At 36.6% G+C, this 26,030-nt stretch overlaps 1 protein-coding gene across 5 annotated transcripts in view; it reads right to left on the bottom strand.

Annotated features, from left to right (window-relative positions):
- psd3l (pleckstrin and Sec7 domain containing 3, like) overlaps positions 1–26,030 on the bottom strand; it is a 148,162-nt gene that overhangs the window by 18,597 nt on the left and 103,535 nt on the right. For 4 of the 5 annotated variants that reach the window (XM_059539607.1, XM_059539608.1, XM_059539610.1 and 1 more), the window contains one exon: positions 4,217–4,260. In XM_059539607.1, the coding sequence (XP_059395590.1) occupies positions 4,217–4,260 (44 nt within the window). Of the gene's footprint in view, positions 1–4,216; positions 4,261–6,589; positions 6,973–26,030 lie in introns of those variants that run through there. The other variant, XM_059539612.1, reaches the window with a different exon arrangement.

Raw genomic sequence — 26,030 nt, 5'->3', positions numbered from 1 at the left:
GGCGGTTTTTGAAGAGTTTTTGGGCTGGAATACATCAGCTGGATCTGCGAAACAAATTTGGACGGTTGATTTTAACGTTACAACTAACGGGAAAATGACAGAATGCTAATTTTTGTAGGATAAAAGAATACATGGGAACTGTGTCCAACTAATTTAACTAGTTGTTGTTATGATTACCGTATTTTCCGGACTATAAGTCGCACTTTTTTCAAAGTTTGGCTGGTCCTGCAACTTACAGTCATGTGCGACTTATTTATCAAAATTAATTTGACATGAATCAAGTTAAAACATTGCCATCTACAGCCGCGAGAGGGCGCTCTATGCTGCTCAGTGCTCCTGTAGTCTACATGTACACTGAAAACATAGAGTGCCCCTCTCGCGGCTGTAGATGGTAATGTCTTCTCTTGGTTCTAAATTAATGCAACTTATTGTCCAGTGCAACTTATGTTTTTTTCCTTGTCATGACGTATTTTTGGACTGATGCGACTTATATTTAGGTCCGACTTAGAGTCCAAAAAATACAGTGTATATATTTAAATGTAAAAATAGTTTATTGCTGAAGCTTTATAATGAAAAGCTACATAGGGCCCTTTGAAATCCTTTTTTTTTATTCCAATTTTGTCAGATTCTGTGATATTCTACATTTAACAGCTGATTCCATCTTTTATATTTCCACCTTTACTGCATTGCGTTTACTGTAGTGGTCCACAGATATTGGCTTTTTGATGGCCGATGCCGAAATCATAGAGAGCAAGGTGGCTGATGGCTGATGGCTGATATAAAGCCGGTATATATATTAGATATATATATATATATATATATATATATATATACTTTATATTTATTCTCATCAATATTTAATAAATTAGAAAACAAATGTTCATTAGAAATGAACATGTAAGTGCTTTATATATATATATCTGGGGAATTTCCCCCGAACCCCCCCCTGTCATTTACTGTCCCCCCCAGGTTCAAAATCGCTCCTACGCCCCTGAGTAGAACATTTAGATGATGTGAATGAAACTTCATAATGTTTCACTTGATTATACATTTAGTCAGGAATTATAGTTTGGAAAAAGTCTAACTAGTAAAATGTTTATGATCTCTGCTGGATAAAGCACTTCATTCTTTTTTCTGAGGAAATCCAAAACTCAAATCCTGAGGTAATCCTCATCACATCTTTTTGGGGTGAATTATGTCTTATTCTTCTCAGCTTAAAGCAAACAGTAAATAAAAAAAAAAAACTTGAACAGGCTTTTCTTGTTTTTAATTTTTTATTTATTTTGTGGTATGGGCGTATACACGCCGCACGCTTCATGTGGAACATAATATATATATGATGCGCTCAGCGTGTGGGCATGGTCGCATTAGATATAATGAAGGGAGACGTGAAAGACAGGACATTGCATTGTTTTCATATGGATTACTTTATCACAGAATATCTGTTTTCGGCGGCACTTGTTTAGTTTAAAAGTAGACATGTCAAGCTTTCTATAGATATCTCTCTCTAGATGTCTCTTCGTTGAGTATTCACGGAGTTACAGTTCATTTTAATGACGTGTTTGTAAATGAAGATCAGCGCAGACAAAGGCTACAGACAGAGCATTTTGTTTTCTTAATTTTATAAGTGCACAAAGTTTTGTTGTTATGTGTATACAAAAAAAAGTAGACCCTTTAGAGATTCGATTGATGTATTGCTCTTATCTGTACGATTAAAACTGAAAGTGTAATTTAAGTTCTTTTCTGGGTTATCAGGAGAAAATGACAACACAAATGACAAGTTTTGGGTCCTGTTTTATTTTTTCTGACCATGTTTATTGTTACCAAATTCTGTGTTTTAGCATTTCTTATTATTTAAATGCATGAAAAAAATTATTTATTCCAGTTTATTCTTACAGTAACCTTATGAAACGTTTTTATTTTTCACAGAATTTCTGTGTTGTGTATTTAAATTTTTCTGATTATCAAATGAAGGCATAAAACAATTAAATTTATCTTTTAATTATTGAAAATTTAACAAACCTTTCTTGGCAAACATTCAAATCGAAACATGGTACAAATGTGTGATTATTCCTTATTTTTTATTTTCCAAATTTTTATTTTGACAGGTTGCTGTGAATATCTTTACATTTCTGTGTGTGTATGATATGATGATAGTTTTACTCAAATGGAATGGTCAAATGTTCATGAAGAGACTCTCAGAGCAGTTTTGGGGATGTTGTTCATGTACTTATGTCTTCATTTAGTGAGACGGCAGAGGCTGAAATTACCGCGAGTGTCACGCGCGCTTCAGTGTGCATGAAGTAAACAAAACTGCGTGTCTGCTCCATTCATTCAAATAGTCTTTTTGTGGCTTAATATTTACACATACTAGTCTATATCACAATTTGATTTAAGTGTCATTACCTACTTTTGTTTAATTCATCCAAAGTTTGACAAATTCCATGACATTCCGCGTTATACAGTAAATTCCATTTTTATGACTGGATTCCTTCCACGTTTTCAGCATCGCAGAAAAAATAGGGCCCTATATTTCACATTTAAAGACTGAATAACTGGAACCTTCAATACCACAGAAATGAAAGTTGCACCTAACACTTCTGTCCATTTTATCTCAAGACAAAATCTATACATGTAATGAAATGACTTGTATGTTTAAATATGTTCTCAAAACGCATAAAACTTATAAACAAGACCACATGCTATGTTTGTTTGTTGGCAACAGGGCTGTCAGTAGGAATCACGGGCTTTGTGACTGTATTTTGCTCTTGGCCCCTCTATAGATCCAATGGAACGGCTGAGGGTGGACGGGTGTATGCACTTGGACACCCCTGTTTGGGCCCCATCTGCTCCAGCCCTTAAAATCATCCTAACGCTCCACCCGATGCTCCTGGTTGGGAGGTTATGTAAGCCAGTTATGTTATTGTCCAGCTCTCAAGTCTGTGGAAATATGTTATGCTGTTTCTAAAAGGCACTATTTTGGTTAAAAAGGGGGAAAGCGGCTCTCATGGCATTGTTCTGAGGCCAAGAAACAGCGCCATTTGTCTTCACAGAAGACTTGATAAGTGAATTAGCTTGGAACATTGGGCTATAGAAATCTAAAGGGACCACTCTCACGACTTGACATCTACTATAATTAGTCACGTTATTTCAATCTTTTTTGAGATTTATTGGCCAGTAGGTGGTTGAAAATGTTAGTTTTCTGGCTGGACAGTGAATTTATCAAATTGTGCTCAAAGCTATTGTAAAAAAACCTCATAAACGCACACCTGTAACCTCATTAAATCAGTATTACTGCTGTGCGTGTTGCTTGGGAATTGCTGAAAAAGAACTTATCTTTGATTTAAAGAAATATTTCAGGTTTAATATAAAATTTTGACAATATGTCTTTTGTGTTTGGGAGAGAGAGATTAACAGGTTTATGTGTATATGAAAGTTGTGTATTTCAAAATATTATGAATTTTAATGTTTACCTTTACAACCACAAATTGTTAAAACCTATTGTCAAACATATATTTTCAGTGATGATTGACAAAATCTTGTTGACAAAGCTTAAATTGTATTTACCCAGAGCACTCACTGTTCTCTGGGTAAATAACATTTTTAGCTGTTATAAAATCACTGTAATCCATGGCTTCATACTGCTTTAATAAACACAATATATTCAAACATGATATTAATTAATATTAAATCTGCAAATAACTACTGCGTAGTAAATGTTACAGCTAGAGATTAGCTTGAGGTTCAGATGTGGTTTGCGGTTGGTGCAGAGAGTTGGCGAGGGCGTGCTGTAATTTGGCACAATGGGACTGTGTCTGGTTCTATGACTGTTATCAGAGAAGCACATTGTCAGTCTAATGTCGTGTTTTCAAGATCATAATTACAGCTCATGTCTCAAATGCCACCAATCTAATCATTTGACTCAAAGGCGCACTATCACAAACACATTTTGGACCTTTATTGGACCATGTGTGTTTATTGAGCATTTGTGTGCGGTGGGAACCAACGCCAAGGTAAAAATAAAACCATAATTTGATGAAAAGAAGATGGTGTATGATCTGTGGGACAGTGAATATTGCATGTGCTCATGGGAATGCTGGCTTGAATCCAGAATCCAGCCTGATCCTAATTCCCTGCTTTATCCTCTAGAATTTCCTATTTACTTTTCATTTCTGTTCTAATAAAGAGCAATGGTGGTGTATGCATTAATACTTACACTGCCCATTCCAGCTTCTCGTTCTTGATGGAGTTATACAACGACTGCATGGGGGGGAACAGAAAAAAGACAAAGACTTAGTATGGTAGAATTCATGTTCACCTAAAACACAATTAATTATTTAACCTCTTTAAATAACGGTTCTTCAAATGTGAGGTATGGCTGTAACTTCATTGCTGTGGAAAACGTACCAGATCAGCGCTTGTGCTCTTTTATTTAATATCTCACCGAAGTCAATCACCATAGAATCATGACTTATGATGAAACACTGTCTCTTCTGGACTAATGAAGCTTTCTCATGCAGTGCCATCAGTAAAATTCATTGTGAAAATGTCACACAATTTATTTGCACTATTTACACAAATACACACCCTGATTCCTGAGTGAAAGGTCAAACCACACATCAAAATGCAGAAATCTCAGTATGGCTATTACACACAGACCACATGCAGATGTTTAGAAGCACAATATAAATCTGTGCAAGTGTTGTATGACGGACAAAAAGGGCTTCACTACATTCATGAGCATGCACGATAAAACAGACAGACATACTCTCAGCTGTCATCTGATACATACTTTTCACATGAAGCAACAGCAGTCACCGTCTCATAACACTAAACACACATCAGTTGATGTTACGTGAAGCTGTTGCATGACACACGAGAGATCACAGCCTGAACGCACTCATTTGTGTTAATACATACATGAGAGAATTTTATGACACCAGTCTGTGCTTTCTTTCTGACAGATGGCTGAGTTTGAACGCCTGTGTGTCTAAGTGCACATGTGACCTTTGTGAACAAGAGAATGATCAAATGCACTTCTTGGTGCGATTTCAGGGCCAAACCACTCACTTTTGTCTTAGATAAGCATAAACAGGCAGGCAAAATCTGAAATATATCATGATATTAAATCTTTGCAATTAGATGTATCTGCTAACATTAGTCAAACAATAAAACTGACAAAAAACAGAAAACATTCTGCTCTTAATTTATTTCTTCTCTATGATGGTTTATTTGAATAATTACATGACATATCTAAAGCAGTGTTTACTTCACTAACAAAACTTGAAATTCCATTACATTGTAGAGTTAACAGGAAAACGCTTTGAAATCTAGCCTCGACCAGAATTGGCTGTGTGATGCTCTGCTGCTGCTGTATGTCAAAAGGTGATGTGCATGTGGCCTAGTGGATAATATTATAGTCTGTGCCAAAGACTAGTGTATACTGTACTGTAAGGGAATATCGATGGGCAAAACAGTTATTAGTAATCATGAATATACGAGCTTTACTTGATATTTAAAATGATAAAAATAAGTAGACTGATTTCCTGAAGAGTGTAAACAATGTGGTGCTTTTAAAACACAGATCTGTCCGAGAGGCACAACTACTGACCCAGCCAATGAGCATCGAAACCTGCTTGAAAACATTATTTTGTCTTTCTGTTTAATGATGTTAATTACATAGAAACTTAAAATTACTGACAAAAACAAAAAAATAGGTTGTGAAGTAAACCACATGGTTTCTCACATTTATTTCTCTATAAATTAATCTGAATAAGTATTTAACACAACCTATAAAGTTAAAAATGGTCACATACACCCATAAATTCCAATCTGCACATATTCCAAGTCATATCATTTAAGCCTCTAAATCCAGCCAAATCGTCAGTTTCCTTTAAATAAATTGCAACCAATGCAACCATTCGTTTACTACATATGTGTGCAGTCATTTTCCAATTTTAGTTGACTCAAAGTGAAAAGTGTCAATGTCCATAGGTGTAGAAACACAAAGCCATGTTCCTCTCACATAAGATGCGTGTCAGTGGATACCGCCCGCTGGACACACACACACACACACACACACTACACTGATGTGTTTACACAGGAGCGAGTTACACTGGAGAGGCTACAACACTGGCATCAACAACCTCTGTGAATCATAAATCAAACACAGTGGTCAATAAAACAGACAGACCCCGTTAACCCCGGGTCAAGGTGACACGTAAATGCCTTCACAATAACAGCATGCATTTCATTTAATAACTGGAGCAAACAACAAAAAAGCCATCATCAAACCATCCATCACTTAAAGAAGGCTGCCAGCTAAAAAGACAACGGTAAAGGTAAAGACATAAATCCAACGTAAGGACATGGACACGTCTCATCCACAGGTAAATCCAGCATTTTGTTGAGTGTGAGTATTATAACACCAGAGCAGCACTTAATAACAGCGTTACATGAAGATATTTAGTCTGCATGCAAGGTCATATCAGAAGAGAGATCCAAAAATCCCACAACGAGTCTAACAACATCACAATGCCAAAGAAAAATCATCTCCATTCCAGGCACACAAACACCACAGGCTTGTTACCTTCTCCTTTTTGGGCAGTCCACTGTTGAATTCAGTAGAACTGGACACTTTGAGAGACTTGGAGCGGTGCTGGGGCTGACGCCTGACCGGCTCCTCCCTGCCGTACTTGACGGAGCCGCTGGCCCGCATGCGGACCTTCCCCGTCCCCTGAACGCTGTTTACCCCGATCATTTCCTCTGATTAAAGCCCTTTCACATGCACACGGTGCCAGAGAGGAGAGCGAGCTTGATCCGGAGGGATGTGTGAGGAGGAAAGGAGAAGCGGGAAAGCGGACAGACGAGCAACACAGACGGCGCACAATCGTCCCTGCCTTCAACACATGAGCGGCGCTGCTCTCTCCCACATCACCTGCCAGAGTGTTTGGATTCAGAGCGAGTTTCCCTGGAAGCAACACGTCAGTGACTGGAAGAGTCAGGGAGAGACACAGAGAGAGAGAACGGGAGAGGAGCTGCTCCTCCCATTCTGAAGTGAGCCAATGTTGAGATCGATTCATTTCTATTTCAAACAGCCAATGTGAGCTGCCCATAGGCCTGGCACGATAACAAATTTTGCTCGATGATAAATTGTCCAAGAAATGATCGCGATAAACGATAATATTGTCGTTCTAAGACCAGTTTCAACTATATAATGTTTCAACATATAATGATAATGGCATAATAACGCAGGTACACCTTTTCAAAGATCAATAAACTTTTATTTTATTTTATGGCAGATTACGAGCAAGAAATACCAACATGTTGACTGTGTGGCTTAAAATTAATTAATTTTGTATATTATATTATGTGTATATGCCAGTTAGGGATGCTCATATTGACCGTTTAACTGTTAACCGAAAGTAAACATTTTGACCAATGAAGTGGCCGTTCACATATCACGTCTTTTTTTGTGCTCAAGTTCGTTATTTCAAATGCGATATGCGCTCTCATAATGGAAGAGACGCGCTTGTTTTTTTCCCAGGTGCGTCCGCAGCACTTCTAGTTAAAAACATCTGAGCTTTTCAGAATGACACAAGAGCACCAGGTCATGTGACAAGACCCGAATCAATCAGCTTCCTTCGGGGTGAAATTCCCCGTTGTTTTTTAAAAATGGGCTGCCCCTAAACACTGCAGCGTTTTTTACTTTTCTTCGTAAATAAATCTTGTAGCAGAGTTACAGCAAGGGTTTTTCGGTGGTGGAAATCCATTACTAAAATTTACTTGTTGTAACGGATATGGCAGCTGATGGATGCTTAGCAACGACAGACGCCTCAGGAGTGAAACTGACCGAGCGCTTTGGAGAGAAGGTATGTGTGTGTGTGTGTGTGTGTGAACTCACTGTGCGTGTTGACACACACAACCACACGCCTACAGACATATTTAGCTGAGCAAGCCAAATGAAGCGAGAGGAAAAGTAGGCCCATGTCGGGAGAAAGGGCAACGAAGTTACTTGCAAAATATGCTACGCGGTATTAAAATAAAGCAGTAGTGCAAGTATAATGAAATATCACTTGAGACGCAAACATCCACAAGCAAATGAAAGGCGCTTCCCAAAGCTGGTCACTCTAGCGAGACTCTATCTCTTTATTCCCGGGACATCTGTGCCATCGGAGATGGTGTTTTCTACCACGGGCTGTCCACAGGCTGCGATCCAGAATAACCCCACACCATGACATGTTACATTTTTTTAAATAAAAATTGAAAAATGAAATTATCGCGGCAGGGTAAGTTATCGAGCTAATTTTTTTTATCGAGCGATTAATTGATTTATCGACTAATCGCGACAGGTCTAGCTGCCCACCGGACACAGGCAATCCTGGGCGACTCCAAGGACGACAACCTGAATATTAGCAGCACGAGCTGTAGATGAGCTCTCCAAACCACACTTTAGCAAACAACAATGCAGCACTGCCTCTGAAGCATGCATACAGTATGAGTTTACTGGAGAAACGGCCAAATAAGATTCCACTTTTTAATGCAATAAGACTTTGGTGCACAACTCTCGCTGTCTTGAGGTGGTTTATGATAATAACGGCTCTGGAATAATGATGGGGATTCCTTCAAACATGCCTGGCTCTAGACAGTAATTCAAAGATCTCCTGTGAGAAATCCATCACCTCAGTATGATTTCAACTGGAATCAATAATTCAGTGTTCAAAGCGCATTCTAACGCTTCATAAACACACCATGACTGGCTGAAATAAAACTAATTATGAGCAGGCAGGTTTCAGATGTGAAACTCTAATGAGATGAACATGAAGCACACTAATGGACCGTCCTGAAGAGTGGCAAACGCTCTGATCCGACTGACAGTCATGTTTACAGGGTCACGGGGAGGAAGAACTCAATTTGTGTGAAAAGTCTGTGAGGTTCAGGGGATGCTGAGGTTTAGGGATGCAATATATATTGTTGCCATATAATTAATCAGCTATTATTGGTGATTTTTTATTTATCAATTCACTTTAGCATTATTTTTGGTAGATATTAGAATGAAGATTTAATTAATTATTGTATTTTTAATGAGTTGGCGTGTGCATTAAAAAAATTAATGCCCAGAATTTTAGAACTCTCATTTCAGATTTATAGCTGTGAAATGCATCAATACTATGCATACAGTATTATTCATGAATGAAAAGCATTTCTAACCATGAAGTGAAAACAAAGTTTGTACACTACTCACTGCTGTGTGTGTGCACTTGGATGGGTTAAATGCAGAGCAAATATTCAAAGCATGGGGCACCATACTTGGCCACACATTCTGTCCTGTCCTGTCCTGTTCTTGTCCAGAATGGCCAGAAAAAGCTACAATGTGAACCAGACATAATGTCAACCGTCAGAAGTCTGCCAGACTGTTTTATATTTGACTTCATGAATGATAATTCAAGCAGGGTTGCATCTTACGTGCAGGAATATCTTTTGCATTTTTCAGTATGATTTTTTTTTCATCTCTCCAAATGTCTGTTTGACCTCCAACAGAAAATTATATCTGCATACAGTTTAGTTACAGCAAGAAAACAATGAAGCAGAAAGTAAAAAGCAGCTTTTTGGAAGCAGTCTATGGTGTTCACACATAATTTCTAGGAAGAACCAAGTCTCTCTAGGCTGTGAGACACATTATGTGAATGTGGGGTGCAAATACAATCAAAAGTGCTTCATCCTGGGAGAATTTCTGATGCAAATTTATGTCAACATAAATTTATTTGAAAGACAAGCTTCAAAACTACTGAAAAATGTTATGTCACATTAAATTTTTTCCCCATTCATAATGTTGAAAGAACTGTAGCAGTTTAGTTTCCATGATCATGTCTACACAGACTGCTTTTGCTGGTGCACTTCCAAGGCTTCTACATGTAAATGACATCAGTTATGACTGGCTAACCTGCCTGCATGTGAAATGAGAATGATGCATAATCAATCTGTCTCTGTCTCAGAGGAAGGATTGTCGTTGGGGCCACCTTTGCACTTCTCTTTCAGAGGAAAACATTTAACATTTTTACCCCTTAATATTCCTGTACTATTGGCTGAAAATTTGGAAGCAAATTTAAATGGGATCGTTTGAAGATTTTTTTTTTTACTTCACCTGGATGCATAGCATAAAGAAGAAAAAAACCTTTTTATTAGTTATTAATGCGAACCAATGCTTTCACCACAGATGGAAGATATTATCAGACCGGCATGCAGGTGTAGAGCCCATGCAGATTGCCAAGAACCAATTTATCATATCCCTGTTTACGACAGTAGGCAGCTAATATAAGGTTAGCTTATTTTAAGGTTACAGATTGCACTAGCCAGCTGGATTTTGTAATGTTTACCTGTGTTGTGTTTGATAAGGTTGATGAATAGAAAGACTCAGAGAGACTCAAAATTCTTCTAGTTGATGTTGGCCTGCACTCATGACAGTGTGGTGGAGGAACAAGAAATGCTTTATGCATGCACTTGTAGGGCTTGAGAGAGAGTAGCATAAACCAATGCCAAGAACAAAAGCTACAGTATCTGTATAATGATGGATGGTGTCTGCACTCAAGCGAGGGCCAAAGAATAGAAGAGCCACTGACGGTGCAGCACAGAGACAAGTGCTGTACCCAGGCTGAGGATCATGGGTTTATTCTGCGTGTCCACAGACTTGATCCTTTATACAAGAATGTTGACAAAAACAGCAAGAAGTGGAAGAAGAGATTAGTCCTCTTCCAACACTGAAATTTGAAGTCTGCATTCAAATTATACACAGCAGCCAAAAGCCACTCAAATGCCCACCAGAGTAGGTGGCACATGGTGACTGGCTCATCTTCTGAGAGCATTACACTAGGGCTGTAGCTATCGAATATTTGAGTAATCGAGTATTCTACCAAAAATTCCATCGATTAATCGAGTAATCGGATAAAATGCGTTTAAGTGCAATATTAATTATGCAAGAGAAAAAAAGACTCCTGGGTCTTTTTAAATGAACAACTAAGTTTCCTTTTTTAGAAAAAAAATATTTTTATTTTTTAAATGCATAGAATGCAATGCATACATCAAAAATAAACATTTAATTATTACCCATTGTTTCTCTGTCTGTACTTGTACCGTGAACAATGACAATAAAGTTGACAGATGAATTAAGTGCATTTAAGTGCCATTCAGTTGGGGTTTTAAATAAAGCATTTTCTGGAAAGCACATTAAACATTAAGCACATAAAACATTTATTTAATATATCTTTTAATTATTGAAAATTAAGCAAACTTAACTTTTTGGTAAACGAAGGGGATTTACTAATAAAGTTAAACATGGAAGAAATGTTGTGAGATTAAACCTTAAAAAAAAAAAATGTTTGATTTTTTTTTTTTTTTTTTTAGTAGTAGGCTATGTACATTCTGCTGAACAATAGTAATAGATATCTGGCAAATAATTGTCTTTAAACCGGACTTTTATTTTGACGGGTTGACGTACCTTTACAGCTCTGTGTATGTGATGTGACGCTAGTTTTACTCAAATCAAACTGTCAAATGCTCATGAAGTGACTGTCAGAGCAGTTCTGGAGATGTTGTTCATGTGTTCACGTCCTTATTTAGTGACAGCAGACTCTGAAATCACCGGAGCGTCACGGGCGCTTCAGTGTGTGTGTGATAAAGGAAGACGCTCTTCTGCTCCATTCATTAACAGAGACACGCAGAACATGCAAGATTCATATTTAAATAGACTGTTCCGGCTTAATATTTACAGATATTATTCCGTATCGTGATTTGATGTAAGTGCAATGACCTATTTTTGATGAATTCATTCAAAATTTGGCAAATTCCGTGCCATTCCGCGTTAAACTGTAAAATCCGTTTTTATGACTGGATTCCGCGATTCCCTCCGCGTTTTCTGCATCGCGGAAATCATACGGCCCTAGTTGTGGTATGTCAGCTCTATCTTGCAATGGACACACGCCACAACGTTCTCTTTACGTTTACACGCGCCCTCAAATCAAAACACTGCTGACTCCTTGCAGTATGTGATTTTGGACTCAGCGCTTGTGTCTCCTTCCACTTTGTGGGTGACGTAAACGTGTTGTCACATTAAAAAAATCATTGGGAAAGAACCTGACGTGAGATTTAAAATAAATTAAAAGAGGCTTCGAGGCAGAGGAATTTGCCTCGATCATTTTTTGTAATCGAGTTACTCGAGGAATCGTTTCAGCCCTACATTACACCAGTTCCTCAGAGGAGCAGGTACCCTGTGGATCTGTAGAGATAAACATGCTATCCTAAACCTGCAGAATTACTTTATTTGATTTGCAACATGTACATTTATTTCATCACATTCACATTTACGTTCTCCCACAGAAATCCAAGAACACCCTTGACTAATAAGGGACAGCCAAAGAAGAACTTTCAGTGAGTGTGAAGAACATTTTAATAACCTAACACAGTGGTTCCCAAACCCGGGGGTCGCTCAAGATTGCAAGGGGATTTGCATTTCCATTTGGCCCGTCTGCTGTTTTTGTTCAAACCAATGCAATAATCAAAGTGCATTTTCATGCACTTGTAAAGTTTAACAGGTTGATGTAAAATGAGTAAATGTCTGTCTAAAAACTGTCTAAACAGTTTGGATAATAAGCTATCTAGAATTATTAATAGAGCAGATAAAACACCTGCAATCATAATTTTGATTCATATCCCTTTTCTTAAAAATGGTCTCAAGTCTGAAATGTGAGGTTTTCCAACCAAGCTACCTTTTATGACATTTATCATGTAAAATCTTGGTTAATGTCTTTATTTCAATGTTTCTGCTGTTGTTGCAGTTATTAAAAAATTAAACAAGTGATTTGTAATTTAATTTTGATTACATTTTTATTTAATTATTTTAATTTCTTTGTGTGTATGCTGTGTATATTTATAATGTATATGTATAAATACACACACATACATGTATATATTTCAGAAATATATGTTGTTTATATATTAAATATATTTATTTATAATATAAATTATATACATTTAAAATAGACATGTTAATACATGTAAATAGTTTCTAAATATATACTGTATGTGTGTGCATTTAAATATACATTATAAATATACACAGAACACACACAAACTGTTTGTATGCGATTAATCATTTGACAGCAGAAATTAAATAGGGGTCCCCTGGAAAAAAGGTTTGGAACCACTGATCTAACAAACATTTTTCTAATATAAAGGATGGATGGATGGATGTGTAAAATGTCTTTATGACACTGACAGAAAGTTACTACTGAAATGTTCAACATGACTGTGGCCAAACTCTGCTATAGTTTACATTACCAGAGCTGTGCTACTCAAGGACAAAGCACGAGTGTGAGAAAATAGGAATCAATCTCGACATATTACTCTTTTTACGTAGAAAACAGCAGAGGCAACCAACAGTTTGAAGGGCACTGCTGCGTCACTAAAAGAAGTGCTGCATCACTCAAGACTGCAACAATTGAACAGCTTGTGCAGATCATGAACAGCAGGTAATGATGTCAGTTCTGGAGCCATGCTCACAACAAAAGCACCGTAGGTGAGCAGATCCTGACATCATGACACTTCTTACTATAGAAACACATGCAGCACAGAGGGACAATGTATTTTTGACTGTTTTGTGAATATTAACCCTTTAATGTCCTCGCTCAGTAACTTTACTCAAGCCCCAGAGTATTCTGCAGAATGCTTTCGGTTTTTGCCTGTGCTCGAATGCAGTATGGTTGGGAGGGGGTATCTTGACGGTAAAAGAAATGTTATAATATATGCTTGCATGCTGATAAATTGTGTGCATTTTCTGTCCTGTGCCATTTTAATTAGATTTTTAACGGGACTGGGATGTGATCCAGAGTTCAAGGCCTCGTGAGCACAACAGCTCTTCATGTGTTGGAAGCAATGCACAACCCCAGAACAAATTAAAGATGTAGCGTAAAAACTACATTTAAATAAACACAATACAAGCTGTTTGTGTTGCTGGAAGCAAGCAGCAGTTTTTAATAACTTGCCATTTCTTATGTTGACCTACAAGGCATTAAATGGACTTGCTCCTCGATATCTTTCTGAGCTTTTAATACCCTACATTCCGACACGTAATCTTCGCTCGGCTGACGCTGGTTTTTTAGTTGTTCCGGTAACGCACCTAAAAACAATGGGTGATAGGGCGTTCTCTTCAGTTGCCCCAAAGTTATGGAATTCTCTGCCTTCCAAAATTAGAAATGCACCATCCTTGAAAATGTTTAAATCTTTACTTAAAACGTATTATTTTAAGGAAGCATTTGGGTGAAAGATGATTTTTGTGATTGCTTATGTGATGTATTGTATGGGTTTACTATATGTCTTGGATACTTTAAATAGTTTTCAGGTTTGTAAAATTGTTTCTAATACTTTCTGTATTGTGTTTATCATGCCAATTTTATCTATCTTAATTTTGCTTATGTGAGCGCTCTGAGAATAGACTTTTAAAAGCGCTAAACAAAATAAAGTTATTATTATTATTATGCAGAAACTAAAGAAAACAATTATATTACGATATTTGTTTTGTTAAGGAAAATTAATGGTCTGGTTTCTACAACTTTCAATTTAAGAGCAAAAACCTGAGCTTTAACTTGAAATAAATAAAGATTTGACATTTATGGTCATAATTATTGATATTGACTAATATTTTTTTATTTTTTTGGCCACATCGCGCAGCCGTAGTCACAAGCAAAAGAACCTTTCTGATTCCTGTGACATGATCCTTTTATATGAGCGATATGTACAACAGCTGAAAATACTGCACATCAAAGTTATCAGTTATCTTCAGATTTCATGTCTGTTATCTAGTGCAGAGGTTCACAAAGTTGGGGTCGGGCTCCCCAGGGGGTCACAAAACCACGAGGAAGATGAACTCCCGAAATCAAATACATTTTTTTAAAGGATTAGAAATAGCATATTTGACCCATAAATGAAAAATAAGTTGGAGTTTTGTACTCCATCATGTTGCCCACCCAACTAACTAGGTAAGATTAATGTTGGAATGTAAGTAATGAGAAAATTACTATAAAATAATATTGTTGTTAGACTGTTGTGTTCCTTTTTGTTGTCTTTATGCTATAAGTGCATGTGTGACGTTGTGCAAAGCATTTGTATACTTTAACCACCTTGATATATTGGCAATGTTATTTTGGGGGTCGTGGTAGGGCTGGACGATTATGGCCTAAAATCAAAACCTCGATTAATTGAACATTTTACCTCGATTACGATTAATGAACGATTATTTTGTTCCGTTTTTTTTTTTTGCCCTTTCAGGTACAGAAACTGTAATTAAAAGTTTAAACACACTGCATAGTTTTCTTTTTATAAATAAAATAAAGATTAATCAAGTAAAGTTATTAAATATGTTCAGTCAAGATCAGTGAATGATTTTCTTTTGTTCTTTGATTAACATTAATGACAGGCAGCGAGTTTATTAGGCTGTTGTCTCTTTAAGCAAAAATACTGCACGTGTGTTTTCTTTCTCATCTGTTTACGTTCACGTAAGAAAACAACGGCTGCGTTTATGATGATATACTGATGTAGTTTACTGTATCGTAGTTTCGACTCGGAACAACCTTTTCTACAGTTAAAATACACAGAACAGTCCGAGAACGGACACAAACCGGGAACCCGCAGGATTAAAAAAACGAAATAACCCACATGGGAAAATTACGTCGGTTAGAGGTTATGAATTTCGGTTTTGATTATTTTTCGATTAATCGTCCAGCCCTAGGTCGTGGGCTGAAAAGATTGGGAACCCCTGATCTAGTGCACAAGACAGAGCATTTTCAAACACATCTGATGAAGGTTTTAATAATATTATTCTCAGCAGGTTTGTCATCAGGTTGCTTAAAATGGCATGGTCACTTGCCAGACAATATGCCTTAATGTGAGGAGCGAACAATGGGCTGATGCATCATCTTCAGGCCCATCTGTTCCCTACAGTGAGCTGCAGAGCGCGTGGCTTCTCAAGCAACCAGCAGTCACTGCTTTACAGCCAACAGCACTGATGTCACTTTACAAAATGGAAGAAACTTATCTTACTGATTTGCTTTGGTGCGTCTTTGTGGCTAAATAATCACATTTATAATAATTAAAAAAAATACTTCAAACCTTGCGCAACGACTTCTAACAGTTACATTAAGACTAAATTAATTAGAAACTAACTGGAAACAACATATCAAAACATTTATAATTGTTTTTAAGTATGCTAAAGGACTGTGAATCAGTTAACCCATTATTCACACAGCTTTCTGTGATAAATCGAGATCAATCACACCTAATTCTATATTTAAAAAAAAAAAGGTTTTGGAATGCAGAGGAGTGTGAGTTACAGCACAATGTTTTTATAAGTACAATGTCTAATTTCTCACTTCTTTTGGACTGATGCATGCAACACCTGCTGAGTGGCATTAAACAGCTTGAAAATCAAAGACCATTTTTAATATAACTCCATCTGGATTCATCTAAAAGAAGAAAGTCATATACAACTACAATGCCATAGGGGTGAGTATAAAACAGCCTAATTTTCATTTTTGGGTAAACTAACCCTTTAATAGGGTCATGTTTTCAAATGACTGCATAGTTGCACTTACACAGAAGGTTACACAGTCATTTGGCCAGTTTCTGTATTATTTCACTTGCTCTCTAAAGCCAGCTGTTTGTTGCATTTAGTGCTTGGTAAGTGTAAATTTAAGACTGTGGTAGTACTGACAGCAATCATGTCATCTCATTACAGGCTTTTACATACTGATACTGATCTATTGTGACAAAGCAACTGGACGTCATTGAGCTTAACAAGAGTCGGAGGTGACATGAGCAACAACGACCTCTGGCAATGCAACAAAGTTGAGTATTATGAACTTTCTAATGAGCAGTGATGTGGCTATGATGACCATCAACTGTCCCTTTAAGCAGGGGTTTTCAAACTGTGGGTCATATGGCTGCAGCTAAATTTGTGTTTCAGTGACACACACACACACACACACACACAGTTCAGTCCAGGGCTGCACGATATAGCCTACCCACATTAATTACGAAATTGCAATATTCTTAGTGCGATTTTTAATCGCAATTACGTCCGTAATTTAAAACATGCATAGTGTGAACAAGCTGCAATAACAGTGTGAGTTTCAGAGCGACGTCATTTTTAAAAAGCTTGATCGGTCAGCATTATTAATGAGAAGAAACTCACTTACTTCAATGTGCTGTATTCTGCATGAGACAGCATACACCAGAAACTTTAAATGTTACAGATACTTCAGATAGGCTATGTTCATTTATTTAACAACAAATGTGAGGTTAACTGTAACATTACAAGATTTAAACATTTCACACAACTAAATTGACAGAATTTATTATTTCCTTACCTTATCATCTCTATATAGAGAAAAACTGTGCCAAAGTTCAAAACTCTTTTGAAGATGTTACTGAATATCTATTTAACTATTGCAAATGTAAATTTTTGATTTAAGTAAATTTGTCATCTTGGATTTAGTATTTAGACACATCTGTTCATTATTTTTAACTATTTCACAATTATTTTAATCTCTAAACTGTATGTGATTGTTCTGCTTCACTTCTTATGCTTAGCTAAAAAAAACGTGTTGTGTTGTGCTCCACTCTTCCCTACACACGGGAAAAACATGAATGCATTTTCTGTGCTTTTCGATTCGATTCAAGAACGATTTTTGCAAATTTAGAACGATTCAATTCGATTTGATTCAAAATTAAATTAGATTCAATTTGATTATAACGATTTGATTCTGCATTTTTAAGTGCATTCACAGGATTATTTAAATGTTTCCCCTAAAATCTTTAAATGCTTAGTCAGGGGGCAAATTACAGCAGCCTTTATTGTTAGAGAACCATAGGAAAAAAAAAAAAAAAAAAAAACTTTTGTCCATTGTTAAATGCTAGTTTAATGATGCGACATGGCATACGTAAAAATTTATGCAATGCAAGATTTAAAAAAAGAGCTTAAAGAGTATTATGTATAAGCTAACATTTTGTCACACCAGGGGCATAGCCATAATTTCAGAAGTGACAGAAATATCAAATACAATAATTTTATGTATGTAGCCTATGTACTTTCATAATAATTCTAATTTTTATTTTTATTTATTTTAACAAGGAATTTTCTTATTTTTTTATTACTTTTAATTAGCTGTAAGAAATCAAATACACTACTGGACAAATATCAATCATTTGTAATCAATATTATTTTTTCTAATGGCAATTTTATGATTGTTTTCTATTCTAGGCTACATTTAATTAGCAATTATATTACTTTTCTGCACAGAATAAGGTAGAATATATACTTTATAGTTTATGTTCTGTAATTATATGTCACTTAGAACTGCATCATTCATAAATTTTATTTATTGTGTTTTTTTTTAAGTTTCATCAGTTCATTCTGCTTTTATTCAGTTTAGCTGCAGATAAAGGCTGTCACGTCTATGTGAGTGAGATCACTTCTCTTTTTGTTTGTGAAAACTTCTTTATCTCATTTTCACAAAATAAAATGCTATAGTAGGCTAGCTATTTAACTTTTCCTCTCCATCAGAGAATGATGATCCTGAAAGAAACTGCACCAGATATCTGTTTGCTAAAGCTACAAACGCTACTTTCATGCATCTGATTTTCAGATAAACCTTGTGCTCTTATTTCAAGGCTCCGTCCATGGAATAAATACAGTTTTCGACTGCTCAGGTAACGCTGTCGGTAAGATGCTGAGAGCCATTTCAAACTACAGAAAAGTAAAACTACTTCACATTAGCATTACTGGCCACAAATCCTATAGATCACACGTCAGCTGCGTCAGAGACGAACGGAGCGCGAGCGTAATCCTGTGACAGTCTCAGGCGGTAAACAGTGGAGCGCGTGAAGGACAGATTAGAGGCACGATTCACGAACACTGTTCAATGTCTCCATTAATTTGTGCTTGTAGTAACTTAATGTGTATATATTTTGAAAGTATTAGAATTGCTATAGAAATCACGATTCATTCGATTCTTAGCATTTTGAATCGATTACTGTCCGAGATCGGCGATTCATGATTCAAAAATCATGTTTCAAGATCGATGCATATGCATCGTCAGGGTTTGTAATCAATGCATCAAGAAAACGAGTGAATCGTTACACCCCTAGTTGAAGCTTGAAGTAATGTCAATTGTTATTTGGGGGGGGGGGGGTCATAAAATAGATTATATTTGTCTAGAATGGAAAAGTTTGGGTAACGCTGCCTTTTTTTTCTTTTTTTTTAAGATATCAAAGGTACTACAGCATTTGCCTTTCTATTACTAATATTAAATGTTATAATTTCATATACCATTTACTTTCTTTACCCGATCTAATAATTTATTAGACATACTAGCGTTCACATTTATATCAAAATAAAAGTCTAGTGGCTGTCCAAATAAAAGTCTGACACTTATCAGCCAAGCAGATAATATCTTGGCCGATGTTCTTATAATAAAATATGCCAGCAATGCAAATATGGCATTATTTGGTGATATATCGTCCATGACAACATTCCATTTTATTTTTAAAAAAGTCAGCCTTCAGTGAAATCTCATATCAAAAATATTCTGATTGACTATGACTTTGTTGCTTAATGCAGGATTTGGGCTTCATTGAGAACTAAAAAAATACTAAAAAATATGTCATATATCAACTGGTTACGACATGGTAAATGTGCACAACTGTCATCTGTGGACACTTTCATCACACAGCAAAAAGCATCTGACATTGAATTAAAGCACCTTACAGTTCTTTATAGGGTCTGTTTATTTGCCTGCTGACCATTAAACTCATCTTATTTTACACCCTCATTAAAGCAGCACAGCTCAGTGCAACCTACAGATTAATGGGCAGAATGTTTGCACTTCAGGATCTTTGATTCTACTTGATAATTCCTGCATTGAGAAAGATTCACACTAAATAATATTTTGGCCACCATCAGAATTAGATTTATTAGACATGAAGCCATAGCATCCCTCTGTTGAAAAACATATACTGTACATGCTAAATGCAACTCAAATACATTACATTCATTATGTATAACACAATGCTTACTGTGGGAAGTCGTGACGTAGGGGTTAGAGAGTTTGACCCCTAACTCTACGGTTGTGGGTTCGAGTCTCAGCCTGGCAATACAACGACTGAGGTGCCCTTGAGCAAGGCACTGAACCCCTAACTGCTCTCCGGGCGCTGCAGCATAAATGGCTGCCCACTGCTCCGGGTGTGTGTTCACAGTGTGTGTGTGTTCACAGTGTGTGTCCACTTTGGATGGGTTAAATGCAGAGCACGAATTCTGAATATGGGTCACCATACTTGGCTGTATGTCACGTCACTTTAATAAAAATGTACAGGAGAGCGATAAAAATGAACCATGCCGTTTCTATGTGCAGCCTTGAAATGTTGTGTAGGATGAAACGCTGGCAGCAGTGGAGCCCGTCTCAGTGAGGCGCGGCATACACACACACAGGTCAATTCACTTCTGGTCAAAATAAACCTCCATTCACTTCCATCAGTATAGTGCGTACATGCCATACAGCACTGCATGTGACTTCATTGCACAGCACTCACAAAAAACACAATACACCTATGCAGTTTAGTTGGTCTCACAGCTATTGTCCTTTTTCACAAAGAATATCATAAATAATCAACACACTGGCGACTACACCATCATGTCAATCAGGGGCGGACTGGCCATCGGGAGCACCGGGACATTTCCTGGTGGCCTGACGGTCATTCTGACCTGCCGGCTGCCGCTGTGCAGTCAATCAGGCTGACGTGCAATAGGCTGGTATGCAACTGCAAATTAATTGACAGTCTTATTAATCTACGAATCAGGCGATCGTGGAGTGAAAATGACACCACCACATGACTAAACATCAGCGAAGCACTGCCTAATTGGCTATATCCAGAGGCAGGCTTTATCTTAGAAAATCGCGCAAAAAAATGGAGCGTAAACGCAAAGGAGGATCAGAGACCGAACATATAAAAAGGAGTAAAGCCCTGACCACAGACTCAGCAAGTTGCTGCAGTAAGGGAGCAGGTCGGTCAGAATTACATTTATATTTACTAGGGATGGGACGGTTCACTGAAAAAACCGAACCGTTCAGTTCACCACACACGGTTCGGCACGCGCTGGGACCGCTGTTCAATTTAAATCTGACAAAGCATCTGTAATATGGTTTACTGTAAATAACACATAGAACAAACAGGGTTAAAATAATATATGGTTTCTGTTGATGCATGCGCATTCTGGATTCCCAGACATTACAACAAAAGCGATGAAAAATACCTCTACAAATCATTCACTCTTGTTCAATACTTATACGAACACTGTATCAGTGCATTCTCTTAAAGTGACAGTCTTTATATTAATCGAAAAGCGACAACAAAGAAATCACTCACTGCTCTTGATTAAAAAGCTTTTTTACTTTAATAAAGAATAATCTTTAATTTATAGTCCAAAATGTAATACTGTTTTACATTTGATTGATTTCTGTACCTAAAAACTAATGCAAGACCTACCTAAAAAAACCCTGAAAGTCAGTTTATTTTATTTGTATCTTTACTCTATTGTATTTATTTGTGCTGTTGCTTGTAGTTAGAATATTCTTAATAATATGATAATAAAATGATAAACTAATAATATGATAATAAAACTTAATAATATGATAATAATACTATTAATAAATGATAAACTACTATTTCATCATTTAAACCATTTTTTAAGAAAAGGGGTGAGTCAAAAAGTATCACTTTTTTTTTTTGTTCTGCTAAAAACAGCAGACATGCTTATTGAAAATTTAAATTCATTCTCTGCCAGTAGGTGGAAAGTCCTGGACTCTGTGCTAATAAATTATACTTTATCAAGACAGTCAGTTCCCTTCAGTAATACATTTATATAACAACACCTTTTCGACTTGAAAGTGAAAGTCGTGACATTTGCCAAGTATGGTGACCCATACTCAGAATGTTGCTCTGCATGTAACCCATCCAAGTGCACACACACAGCAGTGAGGAGTGAACACACACCCGGAGCAGTGGGCAGCTATAGATCCAGCACCGGGGAGCAACTGAGGGTTCAGTGCCTTGCTCAAGGGCACTTCAGCCATGGGTATTGAGAGTGGAACAGAGCGCTTTTCAATCACTCCCTCCACCTACAATTCCTGCCAGCACCGAGACTCGAACCGGCGACCTTCTGGTAACTAGTCTTTAACCATAAGGCCACAGCTGCCCCTAATGTGCATCGTTCATATTTATTCAATGAAATAATTTTTTGTGAGGACAAAATAAATGTATATAATTTTATGTTTGTGGTTTATTTAGAATATATTTAATTATCCCACAACATAATTTAATATTCACCTGCGAGTGCAGTCAAACAGTTTATTAGGAACAATCAAAGCTGACTTTCAAAGATGCATTTTTTTCATTATTACTCCAGTCACACAATCCTTCAGAAATCATTTTTAACAATCTGATTTTCTACAAAAAAAACATTTATTGTTATTATTATCATCATTATTATTATTATTATTATTATTATTATTAATAATACTGAAAAAAGCTGAGAATATTTTTTCGTTCTTTTCTTATTTGTTTCATTTTTTTTTTTTTTGTTCTGGACCAGCAGGAGAAAAATCTGAACAATTTTGATCAGTTCTATCCAAATTAATATGTATCAAAGTCTCTAACAAGATATATACAGAGAGATTAATTAAACTGACAATTAAATAGAGCGATAAAGACAGCTGAGCAACACGGGTGTAATTTATTGTAAAGAAAGATGCACAAGCACCCTTCACAAGCAAAGCATTTGTTACCCAGGTTTAAAATGACAATACAATAGATCTAGTGTTGAAAATAAGGGTTTATGTTTCTGCTGAATTCATCACAGGTCATCGTGTCTTGCCCAAGAGCCTGGCAAACACCTTCAGCATTATGTGTGTTGAGTCCAGCAAAAATAGGTCTGATAAGAATAGAAGCGTCATAAGTGTGGCGGCAGTGATTGGTGTCTGATAACATTTAGTCACTCATGTCTCTGTTTTAAAGGCCAGACCTCTAAGAAATCCAAAGATCGCAAAGATCTCAAAGGATTTCAGTATAGCAGGACCTGAACATTCAAACGCTACTCCTGTAAATTCCTGTCCACTGGTCAACAGTGCATACCACTAATATGCACTGCACCCACAAACAAGGCTCAGCTATAAGTAACTAAGTTATCTATGGCTAAAGACTATCAATGAATTGCATTGATACAGACAGATCAATCAAACAGAGACACGCAGTCCTTCACATTTACTGACACTGATGCTTTCAAGTTTGAGTCCGTCTCCACAATTGTTCTGAAAAGACCCTCTTAACAAGCCACAATGTTTCTCACAGTGATATAACTGCCCTTAAATCAAGAGTGCAGAAAAAAAACTTGCATTATGTACCTTGAGTAGTTTTTCATATGTTTAAATAGGAAGAAACATTAAAGGAGTCATGACGAGGTTTATTTATAATGTAAATATAAATAATTTAATTTAAAATTTTTACAAAAAAACAAAAAACAAATACATATTTGGAAAAATCTGAGCCTCTCTCTAAAATGACCTTTTTTAAGGGGCGGGTCCTCTAAGGCTTGTCAGGATTCAGCCACAGTTATGATAACGTCACTGCATAGGAAACCGTATGTATGTGAGACTTGACCATCTATAAAACTGCAAATATCCTTACTTTTATTAAATGTCCCTTCTCAAGTCAAAATTGATTTCTATAGCACATTTAAAAGCAACAGAGTTGCGCCAAAGTGCTGAACAACAAAAACATAAAAGGAAACATGCATCATATGAAAAATAAACATTAATATAGAGTTAATTGACAGCAAACCCCTAAACTGACATTAATCAAAAGCCAGGAAAAAAAAAAGATTTGTGAATAGATTTAAAACTGGCTAGTGGAGGAGCAAGTCTCACATTTACAGGCAAACTATTCCAAAGTTTAGGAGCTGCAGCTGAAAAAGCCTGACCACCCTTGGTTTTACAGCGACAACATGGGGCAGTTAAGAGAAGCGGAGTACTAGACCTACGTGCTCTTTGAGGAGAGTAAGGAATCAGAAGGTCACTGATTAGGGCTGGGCGATATGGCTTAAAAAAAAAAATCTCCGATTTTTTCACACCTAACCCGATTTTCGATTTTAATCGATTTTTTTTTCTATTTAAAAACAAACTACAACCGACAAAGAAATTGCTCAAAACAAATGTACTCTTTATTTTGTTCTGATTTTCGCTTATGCAGTTTAATCTAAATTTCCCCTTTGTGCATAAGTGTAACAGGAAACAAGCCTCAAAACATGCTTGTAAATGAGATGGCAGGCACTGCCATTGTAAACAGTGAAAATGTAGCTTATCAGTTTTCTAATAACTTCAAACTTACAGTGACACAATGCACCTTCAAAATAAATTAAAATATAAATAAAAAATAAAATCGTGTGTCCCTCTTTGATAAAACACTTTTGGTTAAATAAATGTTCTCTTCGTTGAGAGGCACACACCTCCCACTTGGCTGCATGCCTCTGTTTAAGATGCTGGAATAAATTTGTTGTGCTGCTACCTTTTAGTGATGGGCATTTCGGCTCTTTTTCGTGAGCCGGCTCGTTTGACTCAGCTCACTGAAAAGAGCCGGCGCTTTTGGTTAAAAAAAGGCTCTTTAAAAAACAATAATGTTTTGACTATGATAGGTGTGAAAACAATTCTAATTAAATTATTAATTGAAATCATACTCGCAATTTCTCACAATTTCTTTAAAAATGCATTGATTTGTTATGAAAAAAGAATACTATTAAACATTTGCATTTAAATTACAACTTTTGAATGTATAGAAACAACAACATTACAAAACAAATACAATCTGAACAACATAATAGAAAAAAAAATAATAATAACAAAGGATTAAACTGGTCCCTCTTTTTTGGCATGTTATATAACCAGCATGAACTTTCTCACTAGTTATTTTTTGTATAACTAGCATGAACACACACACACACAATGCTGATCATATTTTTATTTTATGAGAGATTTGCATTCAGAAATGCAAGCTGTCTAACTTTCGAGGGGCTGATGATCATTAAAATGATTCCAAATGCTGCTGTGCTTCCGACTCATTTTCCTGCTTTTGTTTTGTTTTCAAAAGCTGTTGTGTTTTTCCTCTCCTCTCCTCCGAGTTTGACACTGTGTGTGTGTGTGTGTGTGTGATGGCTCGGCCCCTCCCTCATGTCGTATAATTGGTTGACACCTCGTGTATGATTGACAGGAACAGAATGTGAGGCTGATCAAACGGTCGAAATATAATATTTCTTTTGTTCTTTGAATTAGTCAATTACTTTAAATAAAATAAAATGCATCCATTATTTCATTATTACATAATGATTTCATTTCTATAGGCTATATTTTTTTAAATAGAGTCGGCTCTTCAGATATGCGAGCCAGCTCCCATCGTTCACCTAAAAGAGCCGGCTCTTAGAGTCGGCTCATTCGCGAACGACCCATCACTACTACCTTTGGTAGCAACGGCTTTTAAACACACTTTGCAATGTGGCGTTATTTGTTCTGTGTCTGACACTAAAAAAGCAAACCAATTCCAAACAACGGATGAAACGGTGCCTTTCTTTAGAACGAGCTCTGCGCTGTTAACTGCCATGTTGTCTGTGTGCGGCTGTAAGGAAAGCGGGGGGAGGGTGAGCCCACTCTGAACTACGGAAGCCTAAGGGGAGAGCCGGTGGTGGAAGTTAAAGAGAAAACCGATTTTCATTAAAAACAAATCTCCCTTAACGTCAAATTCGAATTAATCGATAAAATCGATTTATCGCCCAGCCCTATCACTGATGTATTTTGGTATATAAATAAATAAAGTGGGTCTGCATCATTTACTGATGTGTAATTAATCACATAAGTTGACAGCCCCAAAATATATGTATGCATTTT

The sequence above is a fragment of the Carassius carassius genome, chromosome 45 (genome assembly GCF_963082965.1).
Source record: "Carassius carassius chromosome 45, fCarCar2.1, whole genome shotgun sequence".
Classification (NCBI taxonomy): domain Eukaryota; kingdom Metazoa; phylum Chordata; class Actinopteri; order Cypriniformes; family Cyprinidae; genus Carassius; species Carassius carassius.
This window is presented reverse-complemented; position numbering and strand designations above follow the sequence as displayed.